Genomic DNA, 21,644 nt, shown 5'->3' on the forward strand with positions numbered 1-21,644 from the left:
AACTGTCATGTAATGACCACACTTGGATTGCATTACAAATATTCAAAGTAGCAGTTAATTAAACTGATTCCTCTTAATTTTCATAAAACAAGGGTAGCACTGATAATTAAGGCCAGATCTATTTAAAAGGCCATGAAAAGATGTTAAAGTTTATTGTACACATTGATTTGTAATGAGATAGGATTTAGTAATTTTCTCTTATTTGTAGTGGAAAGAATTAGAGAGTTGAGTTGTTTTCTTTTTCAAAAAAGAAGAGTTTCATTTCATTGAAATGGATGAATTTTCTTAAAAATGGGGGGATGCATGTGTAGTTTTAGGCAAGAGAAATGCTACATGGAAGTAAATAAGCTAAGCCCAGGGGAACTGACATTTCTTTTTAAAAAATAGATTATCTTTCTTTCAGAAAAATTTTTTTATTACTTTTGAAGTAAATCAAGCCATCTTTCTTGCTTCATTCTTTTAGCCACCAATATAAGAAAATTAAAATCTTCCTCAGCTGCATTCTGTACCTATTACATTCATTATTTCAAGAACATATTATAAATATTCAGTAATCACATAATATTGGTTGGTAGAATTGAATATTGCCTTGCCTTGACAGTAATCTTACTTTTATTTTAAAATGGCATTTGAATATTCCTTTTGTTATGAGGGCAAGGTCAGAAAAGTTATGGAGCTTGAGGAAAATGTTATTATATGTGTGTCATATTGAATATATTTGCTGTTGTGAGTTCACATTACTGATAGCCATTGTGCTGTTTTTAATTTATAAAATTGTAAGACTAGCCAATTTCTACTTGTGATAACAAATTTTTGACAAAGAAAAAATCTCTTTACTCTTTTTTAGCAAAGATCTTTCAAAAAGTAACACTATTATCAGCACAGTTCAAATTAAGCCAATCTATAGTATTTTCTTTTAAAATGTGAAGATTAGCCCAAAATTCCTTTTCAAACAATTAGCAATAAATTTTCTTGTAGTAAAAACAGCAACAAAAGCTTTCCCCCCTCCCCACCTTGTAATATCTGCAAAAGTTTATAGTATATGTTGGTGAGTGTGTTTCTTTAAGTAGGTACTCTGTATCGTTTACACATGTACCGTGTGATGCAGGGACTGCCGTGGTAAGTATATTTTTTGTGGAATAGAGTAAATAGCTACATAATATCCCAAATTTGGATAATGTTTAACCTCCCTACATACAAGTTCAAATTCTATTCCTTTTTTCTGACACTTGGTGGCATTTTTTAAATGGGATAGATTTTAATTTTTATTATTTTATTTTTTGTGGGGTAGATTTTTAGTTAGAAACATTCTGAAAATTTGCATTGTCTGTGGATGGATAGTGCTGTGCAAAGATATATATATTATATTTTTTTAAATGAAAGTAAGTGAAAGAAAATTAAAAGGGTATTAGAGGCAATTTTCTTTGATTACCGTTTTCAGGATACTCTCCCAAGAAATAAATGCAAAGGGGTTTAAATCTCATTTCATACTATTCATATTTTTGCCATGTTATGTTTGGCTTTATAGAATGTTTTTTTTTTTAGAATTTAAGGGACAAAGGAATGTGATTTCTCTTTTCTACTTTTAAGAGTGGAATATATTTCTTTATACTTCAAATAATTATGAAAAGGCTCTAGAAATGAGTTTGAACCGTAATTTAATAATAATAGTTTACAGTAATTGTAAAGTTAACAAGTAGGATCACATTTAATATATAAAGAGTAGAGTTTAGATATTAAAAAAAAACAAACCTCAGACCAGTAATAACTACTAAACTGAAATGTATGTTTAATTGTCTAATACCATACCATGTCCCTTTAAATTGTTTCTATTTGAGCACATGTATTCTTAATCCATTTCTTAATCATTCTTAATATTTAGACATTTAAAGTTTTCAAAATTAAGGTTTTTTTTTTTATGAGTTCCAAGCTTATCCTTTCCTATTAAAAAATAATTTTCCTAGTAACTGATTTGTAGTTGATTTGGTCTGAATCAGTTTGTGAGTTTTCCTTAGAACAACTGTGAAAAAAGTAGTTTAAAGAAGAAATTATCCAAATACCATGATATGTATTTCTGTAATATAAAAGAGTAGAAGACTCCAAAAAATAGCTTATATTCAGTTTTGATAGTTTAAAAAGGTATGAAGATCCAATAATGCCTATTGGAGAAATTTAGTTTCTATCCTTGAAAAACCCTATGTCAGAGATTATTAAGATCCTATCTCTGTTTTGAACCAACTTATTTTTTCCATGTTGACATTAATTTGCATGATTAGATAAGAATAAATTCAGCTTTTTCTACTTCCCTTCCAGTGGATTAGTTCTAAAGAAATGTTTTGTTTTGGACTGGTATTGGTGCTGTTTTCTTTTTGTTTTCCTCAATTTCTTTAAAAAAATTTCCTCTTATATTATTCAAGTCATTGTATTTAGCATATTAAAAGTATCTCAAAGTTCAGTACCATTGCTATTATATTGGTATTTCCCATGTTTATTTTTGTTAATTTTTGAAATATGAGTTACAAACTGAGATTTTGTAGCAAAAGCTTGTGCAAATGCCATATAGAGCTGCCAAATTTAGCATGTTTCAAAGTTGGCCCATATACTATTGCTAGAGTTTGATAGCATAGTTTTTTGTGGATGAGCCAAAATAGATTTGGAGATGGCAAAGATTGTAAGTTCTCTGGATTCATATGTAAATATGCTATTGTTGAATGTCTCATATTTATGTAGTAAAATTTCATTACAGCATAAATTTGATGTTAAAGTGTTTATACCCTATGAGAAATATTTATTCTTCATACCTATTCTTTTATTTCTTTATAATTTATATATATATATAATAAATATAAATATAAATATAATATATATTTCTTTATAAATAAGTTTGAATTTTTATTTTATAAATTTGAGTACTTACATTTTTTCCAAAATGAATTTCTTTACAAAGTTTTAGCAACTTCATTAAAATTTCCAAAAAAGTAGGCCCATATCCATATTCAAAGAGTGAAAGGATCAAATTGCTTTTTATTTCTGGAGTTATAAGTTCCTTTTAGACTCCTAATTAAATCCACCATCTTGTTTATGGCAAAGGGTTTCATTTCATTAGCTAAAATTTAAAATTTACTTCAGCAATGTGTACAATTCCAAAATTGAGGTCTAAACTCGTTAGGAATAATTTATTTTTGTATAATTTTCTACCTTTGAGGATCATTCTGATTTTTAAAGTTATTTTTAAAGAGAGAATAATTTTAGCAAAAAAGGGAAACACTAGCAAGATTGCTGAGACTGCGAATTTATAAAATTTTATGAGTTATATGAAATGAAATTTTTCTTATTTTGGTAAGGACAGTTTTTTCGTTGGAGACAAGTATTTGGCTATCATTTTACCCTTTTGTAGGCAGACAAATAGACAAATAACATAAACATTCCTTTCAGTCTTCTAGCACAATTTACTTCAAGTAGCATTATTGACTTGAGTGTTGGCTCTTCAAAAGCATTGGTAGGGCAGCACTGGATAGAGTGCCACAGTCAGGAAGACCTGGCTTCCGATGTGACCTCAAATACATCCTAACTTTGTGCCTCTGGGCAAGTCACTTAACCCCACTTACCTAGCCCTTCTCTTTTGCTTTGGAATCAATACTAGTAGGTTAGGGTTTTAATAACTAAAAACAAAATGAAAATTGGCATTGTTTTGGATGGGGGAAAAACTCTCACCATTAAAACCTTTATCCGCAAAATTTGGGCATTTCTTATTACTTTGTCAATTTAAATTATTTTCATACACTAGTCAGAATGCATATAATTGATTCATTATGTATTTTTATATCACTGCCATTTTGACATTTTGTTGATTATTTTAATAATAAAATATAAAAAGAGAACACTTAAAATTTAGATAGTGATATTTGTTTATTTTGACATAATTACATTGTTTAACACAACAGGAGTTTTGAAGTGGTATGAAAGCTTCATTAGCTGTTTAGCAACCAAACATTAAGTTTTCTACTGTGAGCAGCAACCTATCATGACAGGAGTTAAGACAGATAAAATGATAAATAAAACACAGTTCTTGTTCTCAATGAACTTAGCATATTAGCAGTAATATTGAAATGAAATCTAGATTTCACACCTTAGATTAAGTTGTAGATTTGAATTTGAAGGAACCATATAAGTCAACTAATCCAATTTCCTCATTTTACAAATGAAGAAACTGAGACCAGAGGGAATAAACATCTCATTTATGATAAGTAAGAGCCATCATAGAAAGTATTTTAAGTCCAAAGCAGTATTCTATCTATTGTACTATACTGTCTCTGCTTAATTAGATTTTGTTTCATTTAGCTGGATTTTGAAAATTGTAAAGTTGTATTCCTCCTCATCTTTGTTAGACAATTCAATGAGTAGGTACTATGATTCTTATTTTTAAAAAACCTGTCAAAGAGCAAGAGATACTTTAAGCCTGCAAGAATATTAACAACATTGAATAAGCAACAAAAAAAGTAATGGTTCTTGCTCTCAAGGAGATATTCTTAGAGGAAATATATACACCAAATAGTATATACTAAACGTTTTGCAAGTTTCCTATAACAATTTTACAATTGTATGAGTATATAGTGATTTGACTTTTTGAATCAATATTTTTTTTTATCTGTATGCAGTTCTGTGATGTAGATTGAGGAATTAGGTGTTTTTGGAAAAGAGAAGTAATTCATTTTTTGTTACTTAGAGCCTTTAAAAACATATAAATTGCTGCAAAAATTAATGAAGCACCCATAAAGTACATATATTTAATAAGAGGACAGTTCATTTTTTGGTAAAGCATATTTTCTATTGATTTTTTGGTTGGTTATTAATAATTTTCATAACATCCCATATACCCAATAACATTTTCTATACGAACAAAGTTTGTGTGTATGGTTTTTTTACTAGTACAGCTTAACTGATTTATTAAATTACTAAACTTCACCAGTTTGAATCTTTGCTTTAACCAAAATTACCATATGCACTAAAGAATATTCATTAGAAGACTTAAGAAATACTAATTCATATTTTTCCATCACAAATTCTGTTTCTCATTACCAAATATAAGCTATTCCTTAATGGTCAAAATCAGTCTATCTTCCTATTTTAAAAATAGGTATAAATGGTTTCTCTAGGTGAAGCAAATTTGGAAATTTTTTTTCCTCCAAATATCTTTCTAGTTAATGGAATAGAGTAGAGAATATAGATGTTAGAGAAAGCATTCTAGAGCTGGAATGCAAAAATTTCATGTTCATTTGACATTACATATGTATTTTTAATCAAAATTAGTTTTCTGGGAAAAATACTAATGTTTTACTCTGTTTAATGTAGTTCAGAGATAATATTCAAGACCCATATTTAAGAGCCAGATGTTAAAAAAGCAATTTAATATGTCAGCTAATTTCTTTCTTTTTACTGTTTCACCTCCATTTTCTTTTGTTAGTTTATAGCATTGATAGAGTAAGCAAAATGAAGCTCTTGGTTTCATATTTAATATAAAACTTTCCCCATAAACATCTAATGGTATCATCGGTAGAAAACAAGATATGAGAAATTATTGCAGACAAATTTAACTTTTAAATTGCAGACTATCGGTGGTCCTTGCCAAGTCATAGTAAACAAGTGGGAGACTCATCTACAACCACGATCAATAACCCCTTTAGGTATGGGCATTAACTGCATCTGTTTGAGGCATATACATAAAGTTACTAATATGTTGTAAAGTGGCTTAGTGAAATTTGACAAATTTTCTTAGCAAGTTGAGAACTTAATGCATTGCCAGTTTCGCAAATTTCACTTAGCACATCATGGGGCTTACTCTCAAAAATAAATGATTCTTAATTTGCCTCAACCTCTTAGTAAGTACTGTGGGAAAATGCTTTCTTTCTTGACTATATTCTCATATTTTTGGTGGATTTTTGTATCAAAGTATATTTAGATTATTCTCAATTGGAGCCACAAAAGATTTCTTCTGAACTAATTTCCTTGTTTTTGAGATTAAGCATCCATGGCTTTATTATATTACTTTAATTAGTTCAGGCTTTAAAAAATGAAACTTAAAGAAAAAACATGATCTAAGCCATAAGACTTACCTTGGTTAACTTTATTTTTTAGTTATATATTCCAAAGAATAATAAAAATTTAAGTTATGATTATTTTTTGACTGATAAATATTTGAATTCAGCTTGTATGGATAAACTGAAACCATACTTGTTAGATATATATTTTTCTAATTTATAATTCTTTTAAAAAGCAACCCTGCTTGAATGTGTTATGGTTTGAGATAGTTATCTTTTTGTCATTAAATTCTCTTGAAACAAGATATTTCTCATAAGCATTTACATTTTTTGTTCATATTGAATTACTGTATATGCCATATTGAAGTTCATTTTTACATACTTTAATTTATCTACCTCTCTTTACCTGTTAGTTGGCTGATTGCTAGGAAGAAATCTTAAATTTGTGGATGTTAGAATTTATAGGTAATAAATGACTCAGATTTGGAAGCAATAAATATTTCTTCTTGGTAGTAGAGATTACATTTTTCCTTTTTCTCCTATCACCTTCCATCCTCTATTGGATTTTTTTATTTTCTGAATGTTAAACATCTTGAGAAATACTTTAATATCTACATTTAGAACTCTAGTAATCCCATATTGAGGCTGGAAAAAATTAACACACATATTAAACATTTAAGCAAGAGTTCAAGTACTGACATGAATTATGTGTTTCAAAATAGTCTTATGGTAAATGAAAATTTGTTTTTAGTCATGTTTAAATAAATTTAACTTTTAAATTCTGGTAAACTTAGATATTTAAATTTGAAAGCCATGTGAAAATATTCTAGATAATCTTTTTGGAAAAGATATATTTGATTTTTAACTATGTTTTCTAAACTATAGCATACACATTTTTACAGAGAAAAAAAATCTGCAATAGTTAGCTCCTTCCTCCCCCCAGAAAACCCCACAATTGATTGATGGTGTCATCAAAATGTAATATGAAATTATTTTTTCCAGAAGTTGGACTTTTGCAATCTTTCTTATCTAATTACTATTTCTGGTAGGAAAAGGGCTATTGTAGGACAAAATTTGAGTTTCTTCTTAAATGCAGTTTTTTCTCACAGCTCTATTGAGTGTACAGGTAAGTTTGTACTATTTCTAAAAAAAATTTTTTGAAACTATAGTTAGATAGAGAGTAGCTAGAATTGCAGTGGAAAAGGGTTTTTTAGATAGGATTTTTGTCATAAATAAGAATAAGCATTTTAATTGTGCCAAATCTTTCTCTAGAAAAATCCTAAAAATTAAAAAATACTTTGTGTACACATTGGCCTTTAAAAGCCAATCACAAAGAGGCAGTGTAGTAAAAAGGCACTCTTTTTATTCAGGCTATTTTTGTTACCTATTAAAGAAGAAGTGTTGTATTCAATGAACCAGTTTATTTTTAGGTTTAACTCTGATTCTCTAATATTACAAGTATAGAATATTGTTATTCTAGGAAACATTGCCTCTTTTTTTTTTTCTTGGTAATTTTGTATGCCACCACAAGAATTTGGAATGACTAGAATCTTTAAGAGAAAAAGAATCTTCCCAAAGGCATAAATAAATATGCTTATTCAGTAGATAAACTCTTTAGAAATAAGATGGATAGTATCATAGTTGTTCATTCTCCATAATGACTTTTAATTATATTTTCTCTACTTATTTTTCCTTCACTTTAGAAAATGAAAGCATTATTGATGATGGACAGTTTGGAATCCACAGTAAGTGAGACTTATTTAGATTTATGAGGCTTATTTAGATTTAATGTGTTCTTAAGGGTTATGTAAAAGCTTAAATTTCATCATAAGTACAGGGTTTAAATGATACATTTTATAAAAGCATAACTATTTTTGGAAATAATGGTATAGAAATGTCTACTATTTTGCATTGTTAATTTTAGTTTTTTTAAAAGCTACCTAATCTTGGCATTTGTGCAACTCAGTTTCAAGAAGTTAACCAGTAGGTAATTTGTAATTTTGCATTTTGCTCTAAGTACATTGTATTTCATTGTAATTCTATAATATTTATTGCTCATGTTTACACATTTATATTATTATGCCTTGAAAATGCTAAAGTGAATTTTTACATGCACATATGTAAACATACTCAATAACATCTGTTAATGATAAAACCTATGCTATTGGGGAATAATGGATGTACTTTCCCCCTTAAATTGGCAGGTAAACAAAAGATGTCCTTTTGTCTTAGACATTGTTTGCATGTTTTGCTCAGATATCTTATTATTTTCTATCTTAATTTGTATTCTACTGTAATACTTGATTTTTAAAAAATATTTTGTAATGCCTTAGGTTCATTATGATGAATATCACTTATAATACTCTATTGTGAATGTAGAAGTTGTAGGACATTGCCTTGAATGAGTTTCATCTTTAGTCCATCCCCTAGAAATCCATCCCCTAGAAATAGTATATATTTTAAAAATATGTTTTAAAATAAAATACACAATATTTAATTTTAAAATTCTGATTAAATTTAAATTACTTTTGTTTTTAGCATCCAATATAATATCTGATTGAAGAATTCAGTTTAATTGAGATTTTACTTTACATGTGTATGTGTTTATATGCATATATAGGAGGAATATGTAGCATTTGAATTGAATAATTTGAAGTAATGAAAATTTAGTTTCTCATATTAAAAACGTCTTTTACACCAGAATTTTGGTCTTATTTAAAATGTTTGTGTTATAGTCTAACTTTGAATTATTTGCAAGTTAATCATTTTATATAAAATATAAAGATTTTTGGTGGAGATATTTAATTGATTATACAGCTTTTCTGTTTACTCCAAATGTAGTTCATATGACATTATTACATTTTTGTTGTAATATTACATTTTAATTTTAAGTGGATGACTTTGCCACTTTGTTTTCTATTGTCAAAGCTTTGAATTACCTCTTGGGAACTATTGGTTTATTTCCTCTTGTTCCATTTCTGAAACAAAGTTTAAAAGAATTAATTTTAATTTTAAATTAACAATCTAATTTATTTTAAATTTTGATTTGGAAATGCCTTAAACAGTCTTTAAAATCTTTAACAAGAAAACTTTTTTGAACTTCAGACTTTGGTGAAAAAATCTTCTAAAGCACTTGATTTTTTATTTCAAAAGAACTTGCTGAATTTGCTAAATTTTTAAAACTTTTGTCATTTCAGATTAAATTTATGTGAGAATTAAAAATCAAAACAATGCTTTCTTAATGTAGTCTTGCCACTTGAACATGCTAACTGTATGAAGTTGTGGAAAAATTATACAATTCACTAATGATTTACATATTTATATTTATAATACTTTATATTTGAAAGGAGTGTTTTGAAAAGTGTGAGGGGGTAGGTATTTTGTGGAAGAATTGCCAGACCTACTACTATCTTAGAACATAGAATCTTTCTTAAGTTTGGCAAGTTATAATCTATTTAAGTTGCTGGATCTCAGGTTGTGGTATAGAGCACTGAATTGGAAGTCAGGATATTTGGTAGTGTTGAATGTCATCAACTAGCCATATGATATAGCTTAGGGAAGTAATTTTCACTTGCCAGGGCCTTATTCCAACTGTAACTGTTCGGGTTGTATTCCAGTTTAAAGGATCTAAGGATTCAGTTAAATGAATATATTAACACATCTTCATACAATGTAAAAGTTGAATTAATGACGAATTCTAGACTATTCTTTCATGAACATATTAGAATCCAATTGCATTTAGTGTAAATTTAAAAATTTTTCCCATTTAAAATGATTAGAATCATTCAAATATAGAATGAGACAAATTGCTTTCCCTTTGGCTCTTATACTTTATAATGGACTCCATAATGTAAAATAGAAATAATTATAATTATGTAATTATTTGAGTGAAGTAATCATATAGTTGTTTATCTATTCAATCTCAGTTGTCTTTAGTTTTTAGTGTGTAGTTGGTTAACTAGTAACTTTACATGTTTATTAAATGTCCTTGGGTATCTTTTTTGGTGCAAAATGCCATACTTAGAGCATTATCCTCTATTTTAAATTGATAACTTATGTTATTACAACTGTCAATGCTTGTATTTTATTAGGTTTTTAAAAAAATATAACAATTACTACTCTTCATCATATTTACTTTGTCAGATGGTGTTGAAAATCTGGATTCTGGATGGCTGACGTGTCAGACTGAAATAAGATTACGCCTACATTTTTCTGAAAAACCACCTGTCGTGATAAACAAGAAAAAATTTAAAAAATCTAGGTTTAGGTATGACCATATATTTGTCTTAGGGTATGAGAATTTTAATCTCTAATTCTTGTTTAGACCCAAATGGTTTTTGTTGTTGTTGGTAGTTGGTAAATCAAAAGAGTAATACTCATAGGTAGTGTCATGTATTTCTGTTATCTGATAACATCCTAAGCTCTTTTAGCTCAGAGAAGTTACTTGTTTGATCTTCCTCTTACTCACACATTGCTGCCATCATATTCTACTTAAATACTTCTTTGAACTAGAAATTGTGGGAACTATAAATATTGTGTGTGCCTATTTGTGCACATACATGTTCAGTCTCTAATATTTATCTTAACCTCCTTTAGGAGAGCAATTTTGTGCTTTTTTATAATCTTGGCACACTTAAAAATATTGTAGTGAAGTAGTTTAAAAGTTGGTCCAAAGAGAGACAGCATAGTGTTATGAAAAGGTAATTGGTATGGAGTCAAATGATTTAGTTTCTAGTCCTGTTCAGGACTCTTAACTACATGACCTAAGGTTAAGCTTCTTGAATTCTATCAGCTTCCTTTTTCTAATCTGTAAAATGAGCTTTTGACCAGATAATCTTTAAAAATACTTTTTCAATTATTAAATACTTGAGGTGGTTGCATGAACAAATTTTATAAGATCATTTGCTATCTACATTTTATAACACAATGTAAATGAGTTATCTCCTTCTAAAGGATTTTTGATTTGAGAGGTTCCAAGTTAGGACAGAAAATAAGGTAAGACCTTGTTTGACCTATAAACTTAGAATATTTTCCTGTCCCGAAATATAGAAGGCATACACTTATTAGCATGTAATATCATGTGGGCTTAGAAGTAACTTCTGATTTTTTCTAGGCTATGCTAATGATGGCAAGTTCTTCCCAGTTCATGGCTGGGCATAGACACCATTGTCATTCAAGACTGAGGCTGGTTAAATTTGGAGAGGCTAAAAAAATTGGTTACTAGATTATTTCTTTTTCTGTAATAGCAATTTAGGAATATTGTCTATTAAAGGGAAGAAGGTTTATGATCTACTTTGGTAGAAACCAGGGTTTCTGAGGGGTATATACTTTACTATTAAAATCAGTAATATAGCTAGGCTTCAGATATACTGAGGTTATATATAAACTTGGGCTAAAATGGATTAGAAAATTTTCTGAAAGTTTTGGTTATTTGTCCATGCAGTAGTAAGAGAAACTATTTTATTTTCATCCTCTGAAAGAGATTAGATTACATAGGAGCATAGAGAACTTGGAAATATGATTTTGGCATGGCCATTTTCCATATTGGTCTGATTGTGGTATTATAGCTCTAGAACAAGATCTCTCTGGAAAGAAAAAGATTGATATATAGGATGTGCATTTAATGTAAAAACATTTGCTTGTATTTCAGGTCAGGTCAATAAATCAATAGTCATTAAACATTAATACCTCCATGCTATTCATTATGCTAAAATTCAGTGGATCAAGTAGTCTCCACTTCCAAGATCTATTAGTTTTTTTTTCCCCCCATAATTGTGGTCCGTTTTATTGTTTTCTTATTTTGAATATAGTTATAGACTGACCCCAGGTTTGACACAAGCCAGATTTGGGGATGAAACAGAGTGCCCAGACAGTATGATAAAAGTTTTAGAGAACAACTTAAGAATTTAAAATAAAATTCTAAACCCCGAAAGTCCTTATTTTGTCAGGATATTAGGGTATCAGAGTATTTGGTACAAATAAATAGAATCTGTATACTAAGGTACTTTTCTATAAATAGTATTTAAAAATATTCTTCTCAAATTTGTTTTCCTGGGGTTGGGTTTTTAAAGTTAACTTTATGAAGTGTAGACATTTATCTATTACTTTGTAGCCATTGCATCTTTGAATTATTGCCATTTTAAGTGGATTCTGTTATCATAGAAGAACTTCCATATATTCTAGCTACATTGCAAGTATCACCATTTTCTCAAAAATTTTTATGAGAATCCTTTTTCTGAGAAGTCGGTTTTCTTATACTAGGTGAGAATAAAAATGCTACTTAAGATTTCAGGCAGGAATTCATAATGTCATACTTCTAAAGTACCTCCAAACTTTGATAGCTATAGAGGAGTATGTTAACATTTATTGAAATTGAGTGAGTGTTATAATTCTATTGTTACTTTTCTCTGGGGTTTTTTAAATGCCATGAGTTCAGTTATATGAATCAGTTCATTGAAATTACTCAGTTTGTAAGCAGTTGGTGGTGGTTTAAAAAATTGAATTAATCAATACTAAGTATCTGTTCTAAGGTGGAAGAGCAGCAAGGGCTAGGCAATTGTGGGGGAAGGTTTAAGTGATTTACTCAGTCATCTAGCAAAGACTTGACTTTGGCCAGATTTGAATACAAGCCCTCCTGACTCTACAGGTGTTCTCTCCACTCTGCTACTTAGACTGTCCCCTATGCAACTGGTTCTTAAATGGTTTATTACTGCCATATACTTAGTAAATTATGCTTCAATGTCAAATATACATTGTATACTAATGAATTTTTTTTAAAAAAGCCAGGAATTGTAATTGAATACTTTTGTATTGTTCCAAATACTGTATGTAGAAAATTGGTGTAGAGAACAGTATAACTAATTGAAGTCAGATCTGATCATGTAATGCTTTTTTTGTTAGTTTTAATGAGCCCATAATTATATATTCTTGATATGCTATTTTTGATTTTTACAGATTTTTTAAATCACAATATCATTTTTGAGATGACTACATCCAGAAAGTACCAGTTGTAAAAATAAAACTTAATTTTAGTCCTTCAGACCCTTGCTATTTGTTTTAAATTATTGATACTCACTTTAGTCACCTAATCCTGTCTCATCTGTTGTTGAAATACTTGATATCCACAAATGGGTTTTAGGGTTGCATATATGTACATAGACAATCAAATGTATGAAATTCTAAAAAAGTGATTGTTTTTTTCCTAGATTGACTTCACTATCTAGACAACGAGCAGAACCAAAGTTAGCATCATTATACCTTAATTAATTTAGAAAAAAGGCAGAACAAAACCATTATTGTTTTAGATATTCTTTAATTGTATGTGTGAAAACAAGATGGTATGCTATAAAACTAGTGCCTCAGTCTCATTTGAGTTATTCTTCATATAAGAAAAGTAATATGTCACTTTTACTTTTCCTGAAGATATAATTAAACATATTTTGTTGCCATTTTCACATCAGATATTTTAGGGCTTTTGATTTTAAACTCCAGACTTAAAGAATTTTTGTATAGATTTTTTTCTTTTGTATTTAAAAATTTTTTTTTACTTTTTTTTTCATGGTTTATAGGGTAAAGGTGACATTAGAAGGCCCAGAAGATGATGAAGGTACCCCATCTCCAATTATCCAACACAAAATGGCAAATGTTTTAGAGATATCCTTAGTAAGTGATAATGAATTCCAAAGTCGGCATTCTCAACCAGATTGTGGTTATGCATTGCAACCTGATCGGTGGACAGAATATAGCATACAGACGATGGAACCAGATAATTTGGAATTACTCTTTGACTTTTTTGAAGTGAGTATGTTTAAGTATACCTGTCCAGTAGTGAGAACTTAGTATTATATGTTGGGATATGTGTTTTCAGAGTGGGTTTAAAAAAATACTTGACTTTATACAACTGTGAAAAGATCAAAATCATATAAATTCTCAGAAGCAAGGTGCTATATATTACATTTAACTACATCGTATTTTTTACATAGATATATGATTGCTTTCCTCATAGAATATAAGATCCTTAAGAGTAAGTATTGTTACATTTTTTATATTTCTACCTCTTTAGTTTACTATAGTGCCTGATAATATAGGAGACACTTAGTAAATGCTTATTGACGAGTAATTTTTATTTGAATTGAAGTGAATTACAATGATCCCAGCCCTTGCCAGATGGATATCTACCCATGTAGAAAATGTTTATATTAACTAAATCCAAGTGTGGTTTCCATACAGTATGTGTGTATAAATATAAATATAAATATAAATATATTTATATATATATGGAATACAGATTTTCAGATAATAATTAAACACATGAGATATAAATTATAATGAATATAATGTAATTGGAGAGGTCTGGCAAAGAAGATTCTCAAAGCAAATATTTATTAAAACAAGGAATTAAAAAGTTAGGAAAGTCATACAGATTTATTTAAAAGTGTTGAACAAGAAGAAATTAAATTCAGCTCAAATGAATGGTTTTACCTAGAGTCCACTTCTGAGTCTCTGAGTTGCAGTGAGCCAAGATACATACATGTTGGGGGTGCTGACTTTTCCCTGCAATTGTAGATCCCTCTTAGTTGGTCACCTTGTCTATTTTCTGTCTCTGCTTACTCTGCTTCTTTTTTTGACAATAAAGAGTTGTATCTCCCTTAGCATACACAATAACTAGTTTCACATGGCTGCCCTTCAAGAGATTACACATGATTCCTTGGGTAGAGAGGGTACTATAATTATAAAATTTTTCTTTAGTTTTGTATGTCATGAATTTTTTTAGTAGGATTTGATGGTTATCTACTGAATATAACTTACAGAATTAAGTGTTTGTAATTAGAAGTTAAAAGAACCTGAAATAAATTAAAAGTAACATGTAAATCACTTAAAAGTAAATAGCCTATTTAATTTTAATCTAAGCTATCTTTATAAATCCATCTAACTGGGGGCAGCTGGGTGGTTTAGTGGATTGAGAGTCAGGCCTAGATACGGGAGGTCCTAGGTTCAAATCTGGCCTCAGACACTTCCCAGTTGTGTGACCCTGGGCAAGTCACTTAACCCCCATTGCCTAGGCCTTTCCACTTTTCTGCCTTGGGACCAATACACAACATTGACTCCAAGAAGGAAGAAAAGGGCCTAAAAATAAATAAATAAACAAATCCATCTAAGTGATCAATTTATATAGGACTGCTTTTTTTGTCTTAAAATATTCAGGCACTCAGCAATTGATATTGAATACTGCCAAATTATAAAAAGTTTATATATAAACTAATTACTTTTTCTAATATTTAATTTTTTAGGAAGATCTAAGTGAAACAATCGTTCAGGGAGATGCACATCCAGGACATGTTGGTATTGCATGTCTGTTGTCATCTACCATTGCTGAAAGTGGAAAAAGTGCAGGAATTCTCACTCTTCCTATCATGAGCAGGAATTCAAGAAAAACACTTGGCAAAGTTAGAGGTATATCTGATGACAAATCAGAGGTTATATGAAGTTTTGTTATGTAAAAGTTATCTGTATTATATCTAAAGTTATTGTCCTAAATTATAATTTTAATTGTTTTTAAATAACAGCAATGGAAGGAAGGATGGAATGACATAATTGTGTAGTGTTAGCATTTATAGAGCATGTCTCCTAAGTTTTTTACATTTAATTATACATTTGATAGGGGCAATGTAGTATAGTGGAGAAAAGTATGGTGGGCTTGGAGTCAGGAAGACATGGTTTGAGATCCCTATTTTGGCTCTTCTTTGCTATGTGACCTTGGTGTGCCTTAATTTTCCTCATCTATAGAATGAAGCTAATGATAACATTCACCTCAACCAACATGCTAGAAAACTTCCTCATGATGGATAATGTGTACTATATAAATGTTAATGGTAATTGATCATTTACATCAACTAAGGCATAAAACAGAAATTTGCTCTTGCTAAAGATTTTTTTCACTAATCCAGGAGATTTAGAACAGATTCCAAGTTAATAATGGGCTCCTTATGGGTGGTGAGATTCTCTAGATGTTTTTGTTTGCTTGTCATATGAGTTCTGAGAACAGTGCAGAACCTTCTGGAAAAGATCCATAACCTTTCCAAGGAGTTTGGCCTTGTCATCCACACAGAAAAGACCCAAGTGGCTGAAAAATATTTATTGCATAATGATAGACTTTCAGAAAACCTGTAGGACTTGTCCATCAGTACTTATCTATGAGACACACAGTCCAAATGAACAAATTAGGCCAAGAATGAAATGAGAAATTACAAGATTCCTTTTGATAAGCTCAAACTTTGCTTAGAATCAAGGGTCCCAGTTTTATATATGTGGTCTTATATACTTATGTGACTAAGAAGACAACAATCTCTCAAGATTGAAGGCAATGGAGAGGTATGGTATTTATGAGTAGTGTGCAAATAAAAGCAATGAAGAATTTTTAAAAAAGAAAAAATAATGGGGAAAATGCATGGTAGAAAAACAGATGAGAGACAGCTAGTTTGCTTAGTGGAGAGTCAGTTCTGGAGTTAGGAGGACTTGGGTTCAAACCTTCACTCATACTTCCTAGCTGTGTGACTCTTGGAAAATCACTTACCCCAATTGCATAGCCCTTACTCCTCGTCTGCCTTGGAATTAGCATTGTTTCTCAGAAAGTACTGTTGTTTTTTTTTTTTTAAGAAGGGGAAAAAAAGAGGATATTGGTTTTATGCTGAGGTAAGTGATTATAGAATAGCATCCCTGTGCTCCATTGTTATCCTTTCAAAGTTAGGAGAAAGTAAGGAATTTTTTCAGCATAGTGAATGGTATTCCTTTGCTGAGCTTAAGAGGACAACATAGACAAAAGAACCACATTGAAGGAGCAAGTGTGAATGGTTTGCATTCTTAATTGTTGGATAGAACATCAAAATCAGTGAGATCATATTTCTATGAGTACCCTTTGAGTCACATAAAATTTTTTGTCATTATTAAATGAATTTAATAAATGTTATGTTATGTTTTGAAAAGAATAATTTCCTTTTCTCTCTTCCCCCCCTAAAAGTTGATTATATAGTTATTAAGCCATTACCAGAATACAACTGTAATATGAAGTGTTCATTTTCAAAGTACTGGAATCCAAGATCAACTCTAGATGTTGGACATCGCGGTGCAGGAAACTCTACAACCACCACCAAGTAAGTTTTGTGTGAATTTGTAGTTATGAAGCAAAAAAGTAGCTTAATATTTTATGAAAAATTGAATTTCTTTGGATATACACCAAATTTCGTTATTTAATATTTGTCTTTACATAATGGTCACAGACTTTGGAAGGGCAAGTAGATTTTTAAAAAGATTCATCTTAAAAATGTAAAGTATTTTAATTCTTATGAGTTTCATTCTAAAGCACTTTAAGTACCTTTTTCCTTTTATATGGTATGCTCCTAAGGATTTTAAATTTTGGTTACTTAAGCAAAAATTTTAGGAGCTGCTGTCTAGTTCTCTTAATATTCTGTCTGAGTCTGGATTGATAAAGAAAAGATAGAAAAAAAGACTGAGCAGTAGAGTAGTGAAATGGGTGTGAGGACATCAGTGGAATTTTTTTCACTTTTATCTATAGACATCTGGCATTTGGTTCTAAGCTGGCAACATGTTGACACTTGTCTTTGACTTGTGAATCAGGTTGATTCTGTTGTTTACAGCAGGTGCAAAATCTTTTCATAATTCTTTTCCTCTCCCAATAATATACTTTTTAGACTCCAGATTATAGTGAAAGAATATTTGAGTATATCTTAGTAAGCCTAGGTTTTTGTCCTTTATCTACAACAGAATTGTTTGATTCTAGAACAACTCTTTTAATTCTTTTTGGCTCTTTTATCTCTAAAATCAGAAAGTTAGACTAATGATCTTTCAGGACCTCTAACTTAAATCTTTTGCATATAGGAAATTGAAGGAGAAAGGTGATCTAATAGTTAGATCCTCTCTTCCTGAGTTCAGATCTGTCCTCACACACTTACTAGCTGTGTGAACCTGGGCAAGTCACTTAACTAAGTGTTTGTTATAGTTTCCTCATCTGTAAAATGAGTTGTAAAAGGAAATGGCGAACCACTTCAGCAAAAACCACAAATTGGGATCTTTAAGAGATAGACACTGTAGAACAATGGAGAATTATTGAACCAGATAGTTGGAAGCACATTTGGGGAGTCTCACTCAGACACAGAAACCAACACACATACATCTTGTTTTTGCTGAGATTTTTGCAAATTGTTCCCAGGCAGGATCTTGTTCTGCTTGCCCCAGTTCCCTTAAGTTTAGGGGAGAGAGAGAGAGAGAGAGTCATGATCACCAAGTATGATATCTGTAGATAGAAGGCAAAGAGAAGGCCTCAAATAGTCTTGTTGGAGGGGATACACTAACAACAGTGGCTTTGACCTGGATTAAGGACCACTAAAGGAGACTGAGGAATTGAAGTTACATAAGCAGTAAGAAAGTCAGAAAACCTTAGAGAGCAGAGAGTATCCAGGAAGAAAGGATAATCATTTAAAATCCAGGAGTAGAATTTGAAATAATTGTCATTAAAGATTAATGAGTTTAAAAAACACACCAACTATTAAGAATGCAGGAACCTGGAGCTACAAGAAAACCACTGGCTTTGGAATTAATAAGCCATTCAAGTAGAAATCAAATATTCCTTCTTTCCATTTCTAAATTCTCTTCCTACTCGGCCACTTCCATTTGCAGAAGTTTTTGAGGATTTTCAGCCACATGCAAGCCTCTGTGATTTTATACTTTAAAAAATTTTTTATTATGAACTAGAAAATCAAGACAAAGATTTCCACCTACAATGAAGGTCAAACAAGATTATATATTAAATCTATGAATCTTTACATATAGCTTGGTTTTTTTTTTAATGTATATTAAATTTAGTGTAGTAGTACCAACCTTGTCCTGTAGGACTGGACATCCGTTTACATGCTTTTTGTATCTTATTCAGGATATTTCTTTGATGCTTTTTTTGTGTGTCATCACTGTTCTCCAGTTTTCTCTGCAATAAAAGCCCTTGCTTGTAACAAGCAGTCAAACAAAAACAAACTTACATTTTATTGCTGATATGAACTTATTCCCCACCCAGAAAGTGTGAGAGACATGTTTCTTTATTGTTTTTCTGGAGTAGCAGTTGGTCAGAAGTCTTAAGCTTTCCAAAATGATTTTCCTTTGCAAGTGCTATGGGCATTATATAAATCTCCTGTTCATGTCACTGTATCATTTCATAAAAAGTCTTCCTTAGTTTTTCTGAACCCATCCCTTTTTTCCATTTTTTTAAGAGGTGCCTCCTTGGTTTCTAATGCTACTTTATTTTTTTTTGGAATAAATGGATCTTTTCCTTGTCTTCAATCTTTTTGATATATTGGTCTAGTAAAGACATTGTTTAGTGAAAAGATATATACATCTTAATGACTTTTGTAGGGGTATGGTTTCAAATTATTTTCAATAATGTCTGTTCTAATTAATAGATCCATCAATAATAGTTCATTAATATGTCTGTCCTTCCACAACTCCTATAACCATTGTGGAACTTACTTTTATAATTTCTTGCTATAACAAGGGATTAGAATCTTGACAAGGATATCTTCTCTTCATGATATCTTACATCTCCTGGCAAAAGAAAATGTTTTATTAAGGTGGTCACATTTCGATTTTAGGGTTGCTAAAGTTAACATCAATTTAAATAAATACATCATTGCTAAAAATACTATTAAACTGTTTACTTTTTAAAAATGGTCTGTTGATGATTTTTTCCCTCTATTTCAGGCTTGCTAAAGTACAAGAAAATACAATTGCTTCTTTAAGAAGTGCAGCTAATCATGTATGTAAATTTTTTTCCCGTTAAACAATTGTTAGTTTCGGATAGAAAAAAATTGTGCAAATTTTTCAATAATCTTAGGATTCAAGAAGAAATAGGCAGCAATTGATTTGTCAGCCAGCTTATTATCATCTTGATATATTTATTAAAATGTATATATTCTGAAAATTTTGGGCAAATTATCACTTAATTTGTTTCTTCTTCTGTAAAATTAGTGTAAGTGGCAGCTGGGTAGGTCAGTGCATTGAAAGCCAGACTAAAGACCTAGATTTAAATGTGACCTCAGACACTTACCAGCTGTGTGACCCTGGGCACATCACTTAGCCCCCATTGCCTAGCCCTTTTGCTCTTCTGCCTTGGAACCAATACACAGTATTTATTCCAAGATGGAAGGTTAAGGGTTTAAAAAAAATAATATAATAATAATAATTACATCATTAACCTGTAGGATTGTTTTGAAGAAAGCTCTTTACACACTTTTGATGTGCTTTGGCGATTGAGTAGTTTTTGTTACTCATCAAGTTAAGAACATTTAGAAATGAATTTCTTATTTCACCTTTAAGAATTTGCCACTTTGTTTTTGCTTATACTCAAATGAAGCATCTCGAGAATTCCATTGTTTTTGAACATTTTCATTTTGTTAAGCATGCCAGAAATAATTTGAAATTTTACAAATGCTGGGACTTTTTCTAGGTTTTACTGAGGCATTATGCTAAAATATATGATTTGCCACTTGAATTATTGATGTAACTCATTCCTTGTTTTAGAGTCCAGTAGTACATATAAATGATTCTGTATACCTCTCCATAATTTCCAAACTATATGTCCTTATTGATTTGTATACTATCAACATTTTCTAATTTTCAACTTTTTTCTAAATACAAATTATAGTCTTCATTTTACTTTTAAGTTAATGTTTTAGATATAAAAAGTTATCTTTGTATAGTATTCATTATATGATCAAATGAGTTAAAAGAACAATCAAATGAAAAATTTGTCTTACTAAATTTACTTTAGTGTCTATATTAGAAGTAGTTTTGTTTTTATAATTTTTATTAATTACCTCTTGATCAAGACATCTCTTGGAGCTCTTACGACATTAGTGATACAGCCATGATTTTTCCCCTCAAAAAATAAAACCAGTACTACTCATAATATTTCAGAAGTAAGTAGAATCTAGCCACTGTATTGTCCTGTTTCTGTAGAAATTCTTCTTTTACACATAATAGTCTTTGAAGGAACTAGTAATCTCTGGTTGAAGATTACTTAAAATCATATCTTCCATCTGGTTTTTTTTTTTTTTTTGTAATGCATTTTGAGGAACTTTAATGAAGAATATTGAAAAGCCCAAATTTTATTTGGCTATATTTATCTATCATTATTATTGGTTTTCCTTTATTGACAATCCTTCATAACTGAGTTAATAGAATATACTCATTAACTACCTAATAAAATGTTTAAACTAGTCTATTAAAAAATGAGAATTGGAGCTTTTTCAAATATGAGTTAGCTAGTATGGTTGAATAAAAGGAGAAGAAAAACTTTGAAGAAGATGAGTCTCTACCCTCACTTTTCACCTTCAGAGGTTAAAGTAAACTTTTACTTATAATGATTTTTCTCCCAAGTATAATATCTTTAGTTTTTTTGCCTATGGTTAGAATCAGTCTTGACCATTATAGGGAAGACAATAATTTTCATAAATTAAAATTTTTTCATTCCTTTTAATGTTTATCTGTCATCATTATAACATTACCTATAATGGTAAAAACCGTTTTGTTTCTCAATCATTG

At 30.1% G+C, this 21,644-nt stretch overlaps 1 protein-coding gene across 8 annotated transcripts in view; it reads left to right on the top strand.

Moving 5' to 3' along the window:
- GPCPD1 (glycerophosphocholine phosphodiesterase 1) overlaps positions 1-21,644 on the top strand; it is a 109,172-nt gene that overhangs the window by 14,936 nt on the left and 72,592 nt on the right. For all 8 annotated transcript variants that reach the window (XR_008917633.1, XR_008917634.1, XR_008917638.1 and 5 more), the window contains 7 exons: positions 5,609-5,684; positions 7,742-7,783; positions 10,182-10,305; positions 13,607-13,835; positions 15,329-15,491; positions 17,056-17,188; positions 19,803-19,857. Coding sequence is in view for 5 of the 8 variants with exons in the window: in XM_056823515.1 (XP_056679493.1) it covers positions 5,609-5,684; positions 7,742-7,783; positions 10,182-10,305; positions 13,607-13,835; positions 15,329-15,491; positions 17,056-17,188; positions 19,803-19,857 (822 nt within the window). In the remaining 3 variants the exon portion in view is untranslated. The remainder of the gene's footprint in view (positions 1-5,608; positions 5,685-7,741; positions 7,784-10,181; positions 10,306-13,606; positions 13,836-15,328; positions 15,492-17,055; positions 17,189-19,802; positions 19,858-21,644) is intronic.

The sequence above is a fragment of the Monodelphis domestica genome, chromosome 1 (genome assembly GCF_027887165.1).
Source record: "Monodelphis domestica isolate mMonDom1 chromosome 1, mMonDom1.pri, whole genome shotgun sequence".
Lineage (NCBI taxonomy): Eukaryota > Metazoa > Chordata > Mammalia > Didelphimorphia > Didelphidae > Monodelphis > Monodelphis domestica.